At 36.1% G+C, this 15785-nt stretch overlaps 1 protein-coding gene across 2 annotated transcripts in view; it reads right to left on the bottom strand.

Moving 5' to 3' along the window:
* Positions 1 to 10575: 10575 nt before the first annotated feature.
* Positions 10576 to 15785, bottom strand: part of C2H8orf34 (chromosome 2 C8orf34 homolog) — a 172327-nt gene continuing 167117 nt past the window's right edge. For both annotated transcript variants that reach the window (XM_032180823.1, XM_032180824.1), the window contains one exon: positions 10576 to 11551. In XM_032180823.1, coding sequence (XP_032036714.1) covers positions 11544 to 11551 — 8 coding nt within the window. In that variant the 3' untranslated portion in view covers positions 10576 to 11543. The remainder of the gene's footprint in view (positions 11552 to 15785) is intronic.

Below are 15785 nucleotides of genomic sequence, written 5' to 3'. Positions count from 1 at the left end.
AAGAAAAGCTTTAATTTCCAAATATTTCACTGTAGGAATCTTAAATCATATCAAAAAGGAGTTTTCAGAATACAAAAATTTTACAGTATGTAATAAATTTAGAATTCCATATAATATACTGGTATTTGTCCTCTCTGTGACATACATATTGCTTTCCACTGCTATTGACAAAAAATTTCTTCATTCTGTAAAGTTAGAGGATCTCTCACCATGTGAATAACTACTCCCTCCCTCACAAAAGGGAAAATTGATGTCTCTTTGTACAGAAGGCACAAAGTAAAGGGCAGGTTTGAAAGCTCTGCAGGTCAAGACTGTATTATGGCAAATATTGTCTGTAAGTCAAGTTGTGGGACTGGGTGATGCAGTTTCTATAGCATTTCAGCACATCAGCATCTAACCACCCACAGACAGATGTTTTCCAGAAAGCATTTTTAAATGCCCTCTCACAGACCTGTCCAGAACTAGAGAGCTGCCTCACAGCACCATAGAAAACATTAAATGGTATCATTTTAAAGGTGTGAACAATGCCTCTCACTTGTGGATTTAAGCCTATTCTCAAACCTAAAACAGAAACATTCAGCTTTGGGCAGTAACAGGGCACCCTCCTGGGACACCAATGTTGGATGGACACAGAAGTGCTGTCAACAGGGCAAGGGAACTATGACAAAACTAGTTTTGGGGGGCATCAAAGGATTTCACTGAGGATCTCTTGTTTCCCAAACTATCTAGGAAGCTGCTGTTGTGGTTTAACCCAGCAACTAAACACCTCCACGTGGGAGGGGGGAGAAAATTTGAGTGGAGGAGGAAGATAAAACTTATGGGTTGGTATAAAGACAGTTTAATAGGACAAAAAAAAAGGGAGGGGGGGGGGGCTATTAATAATTAATTATGAATACAGATACACAAAACAAGTGACACATAATGTCCAACACCCACCACTGCCCAGGTAGTCCCCAAGCAGCAGCTGCCCGCCCTGTCCTGGCCAGCTCCCCCCAGCTTTTATTGTTCCTCATGACACCATATAGTATGGGGCTTCCCTTCGGTTACTGGGCCAGCTGTCCTGGCTGTGTCCCCTCCCAGCTCCTAGTACACCCAAAGCCTCCCCACTGGCAGGGTGGTGTGAAAAGCAGAAGAGTCTCAGTGTAAGCACTGCTCTGCCACTAAACATTGGTGTGTTATCAACAGTATTTTTCCCCTAAATCCAAAACACCGGCCACTATGAAGAAAATTAGCTCTATCTCAGACAAAACCAGGATATCTGCTTACTCAAGAAGGGCTTCATTTCACAGTAATGAGGTAGCCTAAGGGTAGTGGCATGTGCCCTTCAGAAATGTATGACCACGGACTTGGGCAAGCCTGGATGTTCACTGTGAGCAGCGTGGAGACCTCCCATCCTGGTGTACAGAGATGCCCACCCAGTTCCACTTGTTCTAAAAGACAGTAATACACAGATGTACAGAAATATCCATATGTACACAGAGAAATATGCTTGGAAAAACTCCCTTCACTTCCCAACACATGCACAAATACTTCTCTGTGAACACACAAAAGGGAAAAAAAAAAAAAAAAGCATAGCATAAAAGCAATTACAACAGCTTTAGATATGAGGAACTTGAAGAACCTGTAGCACTGAAAGGAAGGAAAACACACACCCTCATGAAGCTCAGAACAGGTTTCACTGCCCTTCAGTCTTGTACACTTGGCAAATGCCCACAGTTGCCTGTACCTAAAGGCACTCCAGACCTTTCGAAAACTGTTACTACCTTAAAGGTTGTTAGCTGACACTCAGCTACATATTCTGTGTGGCTAAATGACGTGCTATTCATCTGAGTAATTAAAAGAAGCAAACAAACAAGGAAAGCCTAGAAAATTCCTCTTATCTAGAAGCACATAATTTCCTACTAAAACAATCTAAATTAAATCTAACATAAACTAAAATATACACCAAGACTACTTATTTTTCATTGAAGAAGAAAGTATTGAAGAACAGTCTCTGTAAAACTTCACACCAGCCTGCGAGAGTGTTAAATGTTAACTAGCTAAAGAAAAAAATAAATTTGACAGTTAACTGAACTGTGATCAAACCTCCAATAGTGAAAAAACATGAAGGCCATAAAAAAACAAAACAAAACAAAAAAACACTACAGTATTCATATGACATCATTAGGTATGAAATTAAAATGTAGGCCAATTGTTGGTACGCAAAATATAAATGAGGGATTTTTTATTGACAGATCTTATGAATATGTTTCATATAATAAAATTCAGCTTTTCTAAATAGATGTCCTGGTTTCAGTTAGAACAGAATTAATTTTCTTCCTAGTAGCTGGTGGAATGCTGTGTTTTGGCTTAGGATGAGAAGAGTGCTGATAACACCCCGATGTTTTAATTGTTGCAGAGCAGTGCTTATACCAAACCAAGGACATCTCAGCCTTTTGCTCTGTCCTGCCAACAGGCAGGCTGGGGGTGCAGTAAGAGCTGGGAGGGGACAGACCCAGGACAGGTGACCCAAACTAGCCAAAGGGGTATTCCATACCATCTGACGTCATGCTAAACAATATATAGGGGTGGCTAGCCGGGGGAAGGGGGCCGGACTGCTCGGGGTTAAGCTGGGCATCGGTCAGTGGGTGGTGAGCAATTGCATTGTGCATCACTTGTTTGTACATATTATTATTAGTAGTACTATTATCATCATTGTATTATTATTATTATTATTATTATTTTCCTGTCTTATTAAACTGTCTTTATCTCAACTCACGGGCTTCACTTTCCATTTCTCTCCCCCGTCCCAGAGAGGGAGGGGGGAGGGTGAGCGAATGGCTGCGTGGTGTTTAGCTGCCAGCCGGGTTAAACCACGACAAAACAACACATCATCATCAAAGTATTAAATTGCAAAGATGCTATAAAGTCCAATATGCTGAACGAGGAAGTTTGTTTCACATGTACTTCATTCATGCAGCGGTATGGTAAAGACATAAGTATATACATAGATGGATGGATAGACAGACAGACAGACAGATAGAAAAACTGTTACCTACAGTAACAAACATAAGATGAATGCTCCCGAGTAGGCAAAATTTTCCTAAAAAGACTCATATTTCTTTTAAATCATTTTGTTAAACTTAAAGAAATACAACACTGTAAATAAAATTCAACAAATCATTAATTTTATCTGATTGCGTTAAAAAAAAAAAAAAAAAAAAAAAAAAAAAAAAAAAGAGAGAGACATTTGAAAAGAACTTATAGAACAGCATTCCCTGGTATCCCCTTTTTGGTTTAAGAGATAAGAGACTCAATGTTCTGGCAATGACCATAACAAAATCAGCAATTAGGCTCTATAGGGAGGAAATATATGGAAGGAAAAATATAGGACTCTACCATGTTATATGTATTTTTAGGCAATCATAGACCTATTGCATGATCAGCAACCTGCCTGTGGCACTCTTCAGGGTGGGAGTACAAGCCTGATCAACAAGCCAAACTCAAGCATTTCCATATCAGTACCATCTGAAGCACAAAATTATTTTGACATCTCATCCATATTTTCCCCAAAATTCTTAAGCATGAAACAAAAAGGGAAAACAAGAGCATACTATTCCTGTCTGCACTGCATTAGGAGCATGGTAGTTCAAACCTTAAAACATGTGAAGTATCTTAAGCATTCTTATAAACAGTCTTTCACAGTTACATTCAGACCAAGAAGCAAAATTGGAAAAATGGATCTCAGCTTCCTCTTGGAAAGAAATGTCCTGATGAGGGGAGGGGAAGTATTTCCTCCCTTGCCAAGGTACCAATGAAACATATATCCATGCAGTCTTGTCCCTCATGCTGAAAGAAACAAGCAGCTGTGTTCCACTTCAGTAAGCAATATATTAAAAGAGTTGGGAGCAGGAGGTGGCAGGGGGATGACCTGAAGATGCCCCTTGCTCCTAAGCACCTTTTGTAAATTGAGCCAACTTAAGCTTCAGTTCTGACTCAGTTATCACTCCAAAAATCGCCCCAAAATCCCATGGTAGTGGTACATTGTAATTACTAGGAGGAAAAATTAGTGTTGCCTCCCATGGATACTCAAAAATACTAAACTTGGTTTAGAGTTGCCACCTCAATTAAGTACTTCAAACAATATTTAACAAGGGGGCACTGGGAAGAAGGAGAATAGATATTCCTAATGGAAAAATTGTAGACCTGTAATTAATCTATGTCAAAGTTCTCCTATCCCCCAAAGACATATTTCAGAAAGAATGATTAAAATTTTCATATGATATTTAATAGTCCAAGAATAAAACTGGATGACTTCCAAGCTCATAAAGCATAAGGACAGCAAGAGCTGAAACTTCACTATACAGCGCAGAATCTGCTGGAAACAATAACAAGGATGTGGATAATCCTTCAGTATGCCAGGAGGATGGAACAGCTGGGAGACCACACTCTGCTAGGACAAGTTTGCCCAACAGAGAATCCAACACCCATTTTAAAGAAGACAGAACTGCGGTTTGGAGGTGATGCTTTTCACAAAACAAAAAGGAGTTGGCTTTTTAAACTTAGAATGTATTAATGTTACAATTAAGGAAAGACCATTCAAATGGATGTAGCAAAAACTATGTCATGGAAGTGAATACCATCTACACAAAGGTTTATAGAAACATTTTCTTTGTATCCGTAGGTAGAGGATAAAATTTTATCTTGATATCTCTATTCTAATAGACCAATGCATTTTATATAGCGTTTTATAACTACACTTACCATAGAGCAGAGGAATATCAGGGGGCAGATAAGCAGTTTAGCCAAAAGGATATTTCACATGACCTCATCAGAAGTTGAAATCAAGCAAAAATTAATGTCACTATTCCATATTTTCTATACAGTTTATTCCTTATTCGTAATCTCTTATTGTATCTTCTATAAGAGATAAAGCTGTCAGATACACGACAGATGAGACCCACATTGCATGACACTTATCATGGATTTCAGATTTCTGAATCATGATCTAAGACATAATTACTGTTAAAAATATTATGAAGGGTCATTGAAGGGTAACTTATCCTGTCAGCAGAACAGAGTAAAGAAAGATACCGCATTTATTTTTTTTTATATTGAGTTAGATCATGTCCCATATAAACTGTTCTGACCCAATCCAACAACTTGTGTGGATACAAGAATTAAAATTTCCACATTTCTGAATTTATCATCTCATACTTTAAAATCTACAAGGTACAAAATTTATTTTTCTTAAATGAGTTAAACTTGTTCTGAAAGCTGAAAAAATCAGTGCCCCAGAATTTGAGCATTGTAGTATTCTCTATAAACATTTAGCATATAGAACAAGAGCCAGGAGATAAAGTTTAATTTGTCATATTGTGCATTAATTGCTTTTACAAGGAAGCAGTGAGTATATGTCTCTATCTGGAGTTTTGACTATGTTTTCACCTCAAAAGCTTTAGCACTGTCTTTTAAATAGCTTACTGTCTTTCGGTAGAGCAGACATAATTATGGATGAGGTTGATGCTACAGTCTCTCCCAAAAGGCCTATGTATCACAATACCCTGGGCAAGCCCATCAGATATTTTCAACACATACTCATAGGAAAATGTTTTAAATTCTGCAAAATCTGTGTCCAGATGAAAAGTCAATAACAGATAATGTGTTCTGGACACAGAAACATAGCATCACCTGGGGGGATAGGAAGTATAGTTGCTTTGGAATCTCAGCTAAAGGGCCCCACACTTTATTAAACCTGGAGTTGTGGGTGTGTAGGTGTTGGATTACACACATCAATAGGAACAGAATGATTTCTGGAGGCTCTTATGGAAAGATTTTGAATTACGGTACTTATCAGGCCCCAGGGATCATTTTGGCAAGTTTTTGAAATTCACTCATGAATTCCTCATGCACTTCTTGGAGACAACTACAATGACTGAAGCATGGAGGTTTCAATGACCCTTTGCTGTTTCATCATGTGTGATTTCCAGTGCTTCTCAGGGCTTCAGAGGGGCTTCTTAGTGCAGCAACATAAGCCCCCTGCAGAGCACAAGTCCCGTTGTCAATGTATTGCCACACACCTCATGGTCTGTGGCAATACTTCTTCAGTAACTGCGTCCATGTCACTTGTGTGAAATTTGGGCTACATTGTAAATCATTACAAAAAAAGATTTTACAGGATCAGTATTTCACTACATTGTTTTGGCTGGTATCTGAATTCAATGTTATCGAAGATGAAACATGACTCAAGCAATTAAGATGTGAAGAATATAATCAAGGGGGAAGACCATGTCTTGTGAAACAAAAGCACAAGCTCTTGAATACACGATTTTCTAAAGATAAGAATAAGGAAGCATTGTGGGTTTCCTGGATGTGAATTCTCCATCTCCAGACATTCTCAGAACAGAGTAGACAAACATCTGTCAGAAATGGTTTAGCTAGAGTTATGCTGCCTCAAGATTAGCAGCTGAATGATATCTTGAGGCTCTTTCCAAATCCATTTCCTATTACACTCTCTCTGTAAGCACACATACGTGAACATTTCTGGAAGAGGAGGATCCTGGTTAGATCAGTAGCTCAGCAGTCAAGTCACAAGAGAAATGACTTATGTTTTCTCTCCTGTGGTGTCTCCTTAGTGTTGTGATATAATTGTCTTTGGTGGGCAAAAGGAAGGTTTCTTCTGTCTCACAACCCAGAACAACATTCCATCCCTACCATGCTCCCAAACGAATCCATGAAAATGGTCCATGAATCTACAGAAAACATTTGCTCAGTAATTCTACCCACTTGTTGCAAAACAAGAAACATCAAGAATTGGCCAATAATTAATCACAAGTAACTCGTAAAGCTTGAATATACATACTCTGTTCATACAATAAAAGATACATTAGTTGGAGATTGTGTCAAATTCTACAATTTAATCATAAATTAGTCATTAAATTACTGCCATTTTCCAAGAACAGAGATATTTATGTAGCTTTGTAGATTAAATAAAAGTTTTCAATAAGGTCACATTTATACATGTGTTCTGTGTTTGTGTAAGTGAATTCTTTGCTAATTGAACGGAATTTAACATCCACTACAGTGTTTTCACTTGATGATGCCTTAAAACTAGATTCTATTTGGTTATGTTTTAGTTTTATTTTAGGAAACAAACGTGCAACTAAAAGTTATAAAGAACAGACACATGTTTAAGAATTCTAACTTACAATAATGTGAGTTCTTTTAACCAGAAATATGGTAACAAAAATAACTAAAATTAATCTGGCTAATGTTTCAGCAATATCCCATTAAGTTAGCTAATGTCAACACAGTGGTTTGTTTTAATCTAGATTGACCCCAAGCTTTTGTGATTTCAGCTAAAAGTGTGAACGACAAAAACATCTACAGAACAATGCACCTTCATTGCCTAACTGCCTAATCCAAACAGAGTCAAGGGCCACAAGCAAAGGGGAACCAAGCTTCTGTAAGCATAGGAAGAGCTATCTGCCTCCAAATGTCTACTTTTAGGCATCTTTTTTTTTTTTTTTTTTTTTTTTTTTGTGGGAAGCGGTCTGGAACTAGACATAAAAAGTTATGTGAAGCATGATAATTTCATGGTTAGCTTTTCTGTATTTTACATTAATAGATCATTCAGATAAATGTAAAGTATGTCCACATACAGCCAGAGCAATGAGATGGTATTGTCACATAAACACGTTAGCTTTCATTTTGTTCGTATATATCTGAGTTTAAATGTTGCAGTATAGGATTTCACCTTCTTTCAGCTAGTTACCTCTGTAGCTGAAATGTAGGCATACCTGAAGCAATACTCCAGGGAGCGGGAAACAAATCTCCCTCTCTCTTTTGTAATTACTGACTCAGGAGAAAGAGACCTAAGCTGCAAATAAAGCCACATTTTTAGGAAGCGTACTCCCACAGGGCCAAAAGCTTTTGCTAATACTGTATGTGAGCAGTACAGCTGCTTGCTATGTAAATGGCTTTAAATTTTTGCTTAAGTTTTCAAGATAAGGATTTGCTCAGAGAAATCTTCCACTGCATGATATCCCAGATAAATTGTTTGTATTTTAATAACTTCTGAAAAGAAATTTTCTTCCCCATTTCTCCCTCAGCTAGACCTACAAATCTCAGGGCTAGACACTGGACTAGCGAGAAGTCATTCCGTTAAGCATGCCAAATGATAAAATTACTTGATATGAGCAGTAGAGAAGGGAATCTATTAATATTATTGTGTTATTGTAGTGAATAGAGATATAGTAAGGTTCCTTTAATGATCCAGATAATGCATTAAGGGTGTGAAGCTCTTAAAAAGAAGGAACAGAAACTCATATGGCTATAACAACTTTTTTTTTTTTTTTTTTAATAAATTGGCTTTTGAAAGAAAGACAGCTGCTTATTAGACAAGCTACATGCATTTTCATAAACTGAGATATAACATATGTATTTTTTTCATTAACAAGTACTATTAAGAATACAACTTCCTTACATCATTGCATTAGTAAATGCTTTTAAAAACTAAGATGTAAACATATGGCTAGGAAAAAAAAAAAATCTATTTATCATGGCTCATTTTCCATCAAAAAGCTGTAATTAAATAACATCAGCAATGACCCATGAAGTCTCTTTCTGAAGAGCATTGTATCTACTCCGTTTCATACAGCTAGAGAGAAGCATTTTTCTACACAGCTTATTCTGAACTTTTTGTGAAGACTTTGAAGTGCCTGGTGCAGAGTTAAAACAAAACAAAACAAAAACACCACCTTGATACTCCTGCCAAACAACTAGAGAAGAATTAACAAGAAGAACTCACACAGCTGACTCTCAATTCAATTAGGCACCATGGAGGCAGAGTTTATTCCATAAGCAACTGACAAATGGAAACTGCTTCCTGAAGCCAAAAAGGTCAAACTGAAAATGAGTAAGGCTTCCCACCACTCAAAGGTGAAAACAAGTTTATCACACTTGCCTTCTGCATGGCCTTCCCAGCTGCTGTTTATTTTCCCCAGCCCCTAAGACCAGCTGCTTTTTTCCTATTAAGTGCTTCTCAGTTCCTCCTTGGAGTTCTGCTGCCCTGTTAAGCTTCATTGCCAGCTTGTTTGCCATCAGGGTACCAGGTGGCTGCTTCTCCTCTACAATGTCAGCAGTGGTTTCTGGGCTGAGTGCTATTATCAGCCAAGACTACTTTCCATACACTTTAGAGGGAGTAAGGCCAACCACAATTGTTTAAGCAAAAATCATGAGATTGTGTCAAAATTGTGAGAACTAGGAAAAAAAAAAAAAAAAAGAAAGAAAAAGGATATAATCTCCATGTCCACCTTCCACCTTTATTGTCCACATTTCAGCTTAGAAAGTGTCCCAGAAAAGCAATGAGTCCCAAGAAAAGCTAGATTTCAGTAGCTCAGGACTTCACAACATTTACAACTGGACCACTCAAAAGTTATAGAACCATAGAATTGGAGAAATAGGTTGGAAAAGACCTCCAAAATCTTCTGGTCCAGCCATCACCCTACTACCAATGTCACCCATCCTGTTGTACTTCATGACACTTGCACACTTATTAATTATTCTGAGTGCTGATGGTATACACTGTATCTGTAATTGAAAAGGTTTTTGTTTTTTGTTTTTTGTTTTTTTTTGTGCTCAGTGTCTTCAAGTATAAAGCCTGTCTTATGTTTGAGGACACATCACAAACAAACAAACAAACAAACAAAAAACAAAAAACAAACAAACAAACAAAAAAACACAAAACAGAAGACATATTCCTAATGAAACCCCTCTGCCTTATGTGGTCAAAAGCACTTATGTGGTCAAAAGTGCAAGAAATTCTAGAGTTAAGATGCTGCTAAATCCTAATTTCTTTCTCAAAATGTTGTGGGCAATCTCAGTTCCACTGAAATTGATGATATTTTTTCCCAGGGATTAAATATATTCATAATTTAAGCTAATAATGGAAGCAGCTGGAAAAAAAAAAAAAAAAAAAAAAAAAAAAGAAAAAAAAGGAGGAGAGAAAGAGAGGAAGGAAGAGAGGAAGGGAAGAAGAGTGGAAGGGAGGAAGGGAGGAAAGAAAGAAACAGGGAAACCTACTTTATACTTTTCATTAGTGTCAAGGTAAAATATTACATGCAGGCCACAAAGGACGAATACAACCCTTGAAAAGGAGATACTATTTCTACAAGAATGCTTTACTACAAAAAATGACTAAATATAACTTATCAATGATACTATATTCTCCCACATGCAAATGATTCTTCAGGTATATTGGAAATAAACACAGCATAATTGATTTTCATTACTGATGACAAATTAGTAAACCCCATCCTGCAATGAACTCAAGGGACTATTCCCGTGTGTTTCCAGTATGTGAAAAATTTTACACAAAGGAAGTCTATGCTATGATGATACATATAAGAGCAAGCACATGCAGCACAGCGGTATCTTCCATTTTACTTGCTTATGACCAAGACAGACCATACTCTCTACGTGCTAGCACTGACTGTATGTGAGAAAGGAAAAAAGTTCACACTATGGAACTTTCATGACAGAGAATTCACTTTTATTTGTTAAACAAAGAGATGGTTTGTCATACTCTTTTTTTTTTTCATAGTTGCAAGCAATTTCATTATATCATTATGTCTAAGATACAGGAACCAAGCATACATAATCGAAGACAAAGGAAACTGAAAACATACTGGACAGAATTAACAGATAAATGAAATCAGTAAATGCAACTGCCACGTCCCTTAATTTGATGTCTGTGCAAAAGCATCTAAATTTCCTAGCACACAGCATACACCAGTTAGCCTATTTTAAATAGCAAATTTGTTTCAGTAATCCATATGGGTAAATAATATTTAATCATATATATATGAAAGTCCTTTAAGTGCTTTATTTTTGCATGCATGCTCCACTCGTTATTGATATGTTCCTTTTTTTTAACAGTCTTCATTTGTTTTAAAGATCAAAGTAGATACACTCCATACAAAGCTATGTGACACAGGCAACACCTGTTTCTGCTCCCCACACACACACTCTTTCACTCACCCCCTCTTCTGACCTCTCTCTGCAGGTGACTATGAGCAAACAGCTAGTCCTCTGTGAGAACTGAATGGGACATACATATTGGCAGATGTGGGTGAATACTTTCATGTTTGTTAATCTAAAAAAGAGTAAAGCTTACAAAAATATAAGGAGTAGAAAACCTTAGACAAGTTAAAATACATAAAATCTCTACGTAAAGTTTATTTGGTCAGGCAGAGTTTAGTTTATCAAATGTCAATCCAAAATAACAGGGGTAAAAACTAAACAAAAACATTACAGTAACTTTATACTAAAAGGCAACAGTTACCCTTCTTTCCTAAGGCCACTGTACCACCATATGTAATGCACCACTCTGACTCAGTGCATTACAGCTTCCACATATCAGAGTGGTTCCACTTATGTACTGCTGATACTAGAAAAATAACTTTATTTAAAATTATGTATAAGCTAAAGCATTTTTTTCAGGTGTAGTTTTGATCACCGTAATTTTGTTTTGATTAAATTGTTCTTCAACAATCCCACTGATTTCACAAACCTGTGAAATCAAAAAGAAAACACAGAAGTTAGGGCTAAAATTTAATGTACACCAATATATGATAAAAGAGAAATCTAATCCTTCATTGTGTTTGCATTTTGTAAAAGTTTTCCATAATGCTGACTTCACAGTTAAATAAACAATTTGGATCAATATTTTGATGAATCTTGATTCTTTTTCATTACTAAAATATTCAGAAGTGAACCAGAGCCTCTTAAGTTACATTATTTGTTCCAATTATTCAGTGATTTGGAGGGTTTTGCTTTGTAAAAATAATACTAACTGCAAAATTGAGTAATGTTGAAAAATGCATTAAACAGAATAGGTGACTGTAATAGGTAAATATAATGAATCAGATAAGCTGAGATAGTAATGTTTTCATTTATGATTGTATTCAGGTTTAAAACCTTCCCCAAAGCAAAATGGAAATTTAGCTTTTACAAATATTTACTCATGCAGATGGAAATAGATTGTTTTGCAAATGTTGCTGACTGTAAAGCACCCCTCTCCCCAAATGTTTGTAAAAATAGAGTAATGATATAACTGTACCTATTACATGGATCCACTTGGAAAACTAGGGTTGTAAATTGGAAATTTACAACCACATTTAATTACATAGCTGAATGCATAAAGTTACCTTAGAAGCCTTCAACTTGTCATCTTTAAACACTGAAGGAAATCGGGCATAGCAACTTCACATTTTTTCACTTTTTTTTTTTTTTTTTTTGAATATATAAATATGCAACTTTCCTTTGGGAGATTAAAAACATTTTGCAGGAAACAAACTATTATCTCTAGGTAACCAACAAAGTACAATTGGAACAAGATCTTTAAGTTTCATTTTGCCAGGTGATAAGCTTGGATTTTATATTACATACTGTACTGATATTCAACATAGCAAGGCACATACCATGAAAACCTTTGCATCAAAAGCAAACAAACACATGAAGCAAAAACAAAACAAGCAAAAAACAGCAACAAAACAGAAGAAATAAAGCCTGGGAAATCTTAGCAACATTTCTTACCCTTTATTAACCTTATATATATTTTTTCATCACTTATGTTTAATGTTTAACAACTGTTTTCCTTGGAGACACTTCATTTAGCAGAGTTACAAGCATTGTCACAGTTTGGTCTTTAAGTAACAAATTTGTCTTAAGGGTGGAAAAAGAAAAGCAAATGTATATAAGCCTGTTTCACTTGCAAATTCTTCTCATGACTGTTATCTGCAAAAACTACAGAGACTGTGGTCTTCTTAGCTGCAGAAGGAAATGGGATGCTAGCCAAAAAATATATTCCATGTTACCCTATATACATTATAGAATTCTTGACTGATGAGAAATTAAATTTATTCGGCTGACATGAGATAGAGGAGTCAGGCTGGAGATGCAAGAGATGGACACCCTGAGGATGTCCATTCAGTGTAGCTTTATCAGTCCCCTAGCAAGACAGATCTCTATCTACCCTCTGAAGTCCCTTTGTTTTTCCTGTGTGCTTCAGAGTGCAAATAGCTTAGACTATACTTCCTCACTTTTATGTAGCTGGAGTTAGGTGAGATGGGTCACACCCTGACAGGCTGATTTTTCCAATATAAAAAAGAATGACAATGATTTAGAAGTGGTTAATATAAGCAGCAAGCCACTGATTTACTTGAGTAACATAACTGAAAACATTACAGCCATCTTAAAGTTAATGAAATCACAGCAGAAAGAAATGCAGAGAGACATCAGAATTGGGGCCTACACTTGTGACACATTTTAGAAACATTAACTGGTGATTTCTCATAGCTTTGCTGTCAGTTATCACATTTCATCATCGCACTTCAAAGATCAGGGAAATGAGACACAGAGAACATAAGCATTCCCCAAATCCTGCTGTAACACTTAGGCTGGTATTACACATTGCCAAACAAGATTTAACCAAAATGAACAGAAGTCACACATCAAGGATCAACCTTCCTCTTTTCTTTCCCCTATTCTCTACATTCATGGACCTGCTCTCTGACAGCTCAAGAACAGTCAATTATGAGTTCATTACAAAATCTTAACCTTTTCCATCAGAGTTTTTGCTACTTGAACTTGAAATCCTTCCTCTTCATGATAAAAGAGCAAATTATACAGTTTTGGCTTAGAATGAATCTCAGCCTTGTAAAACACATTTACAGCAATTAGATAATAAGGAGTGTTAATATTTTTTAGAGCAGAAGAATACATGGATTAAAAAAACAAAAACCAACCAACCAAAAAAAAAAAAAAAAACACAAAACACAACAACACAAGAAACACACTTTCATAGATCTTTCAACTCCTGGTCATTTTTGTACCCTGGGATTAGTCAATCATCCTACTTTTTTTCTGTTTTCTGCAGCAATCTGATCCCATCTGCTGAATCCATCAGTCAGCTGTGGAGACAAGAGCCTTTCAAGGCCTTATTTAATGCAAAAGGATGTTCTCCCTGCTTGCTGTTCCCTGGGTGTTGCACTTCAAGGAGTCATTTTCATTCAAGAAAATTGAGTGAAAAGTAGGTGTAGAACATGTCCAATATGTTTTGGTAATACTTCATGGCTACTTTATGCTCTTTCTGTCCTGTTGTAAATGACTACACAAGGCACCGGTGAAAGAGGAATGGGGTCTACATCTCTTAACAATAGCTGTGACAATTAAATGGAATAAAAAGTACACACTGGTTTGCAGCAAGATCTTCTTGGCTTGTAGTGAAAACACTCAGCCAGTATGGCAAATAAAGGAATCCAGAAAGGCATGAAAAAATGAGATCATCAGCACAATTCCTAGCTCTTTCCAATACTCTGTAATATGAAGGACAACAAATGGCCAGTTCCTTCCAGCTGGAAAGTCTGCAGAGTAGTCCTCAAGTCGAACAGTTCATTGATACGCCCTTCTAAGCCAGATGCAGTTCCATAGGATGACTTCGTACCTCATAGTTTTCATAGTGTTATAACCATTTGAGTCTTCACTAGAACCCTGTGGGTATTTTTGTGAGCATTTTTTTTGGTTGAAATGTCAGTGGAAGCATATTCAGCTCACCACTGTCAGACTCTCAGATATTGTCCATAGCTCCTCCTGATTCACGCAGCTCATATGTCAGGGCAGCCACAGGGCTGAGCCGCAACACAGGACTGAATTATCTGAGTAAAGATATTCTATTTTTGCTAAATGATACTTCAACCAGATCAGTTCTTTGTTCATTGCATTCCTTTACTAAGAGCTATATTTAATTTATGTTCACTCAACAAAACAGGTGTTTTGGAAAAGCAAAGTCTAAAAGTCTATCAACCTGATATAGTCAAAACCCAATAAAGTGACTTAATTAAAGTTCCTTCATCAACATGCAGCAAATTAGACTGCACTCCCATTAAAAGTTTACATTTCTTTTCAGTAATGGCTAGCCTTATTAACTGTCTGCCAGTGATTATTCAGCAAAACCAACAGTTTATTTTATTCTCCAAAATTTTTTCACTAATGTTAGAGAAAGAGCTTTACTTTCCTAGCAATTATTATTTTGATTTTGACCTTTTAGACTAATCTTCTAACAGAATGATATTAAACAGGCTGTGTTTCAAAACATATACTTCTTTATGATTCAAATACAAGTTCTGCTCAATATATGTAGCTGCTATATCAATACACAGCTAAAAAAGTATTTTTATTGTAATGTATGTAAATTAATATTTGTCTGTATTCTTATTTTGGAACACAATTTTAATAAAGTTCAGTACGGATTTGGAGTGATGAGCAGGAATAATTATCTATTAATTTACCTATACATCTATCCAAAGTTGTTTATACAAGACATAGAACTCTGTGTAATATAAAAATTTGGACAATTTTTTTTCCTAAAAGCTCAGAATCCCACTTGTCAATGTTTTTGAAGTAAAACAAAAATAAAACAAAACAAAACAAAAATAAAAAGCAAAGTATTTATAGAACTATATGATGTACATTTTCATTTAATACCATTCACAAAATTAAAAATTTCAAAGTACAAATTATGTTCATGGTATTTACAGACTTGTATGACTGTGTAGAGCAAAATAAAGTATTAATAGCATTACATTGATTGTAATTATTATGGTCAATATTAATCTGAACTCTTACATTTTCTGTTTTATATTTTTGAATCACTAAGGACAGCCCTTACTTCAAAGACTAAATGATGATAATAAAAACAACTCAGGGAACCTTTGTTGTTTAAAATCATTAGGGGGAAGGGGAAA

The sequence above is a fragment of the Aythya fuligula genome, chromosome 2 (genome assembly GCF_009819795.1).
Source record: "Aythya fuligula isolate bAytFul2 chromosome 2, bAytFul2.pri, whole genome shotgun sequence".
NCBI classification, from domain to species: domain Eukaryota; kingdom Metazoa; phylum Chordata; class Aves; order Anseriformes; family Anatidae; genus Aythya; species Aythya fuligula.
The sequence above is the reverse complement of the archived record's forward strand: the minus strand, read 5'-3'. Positions and strand labels throughout refer to the sequence as shown.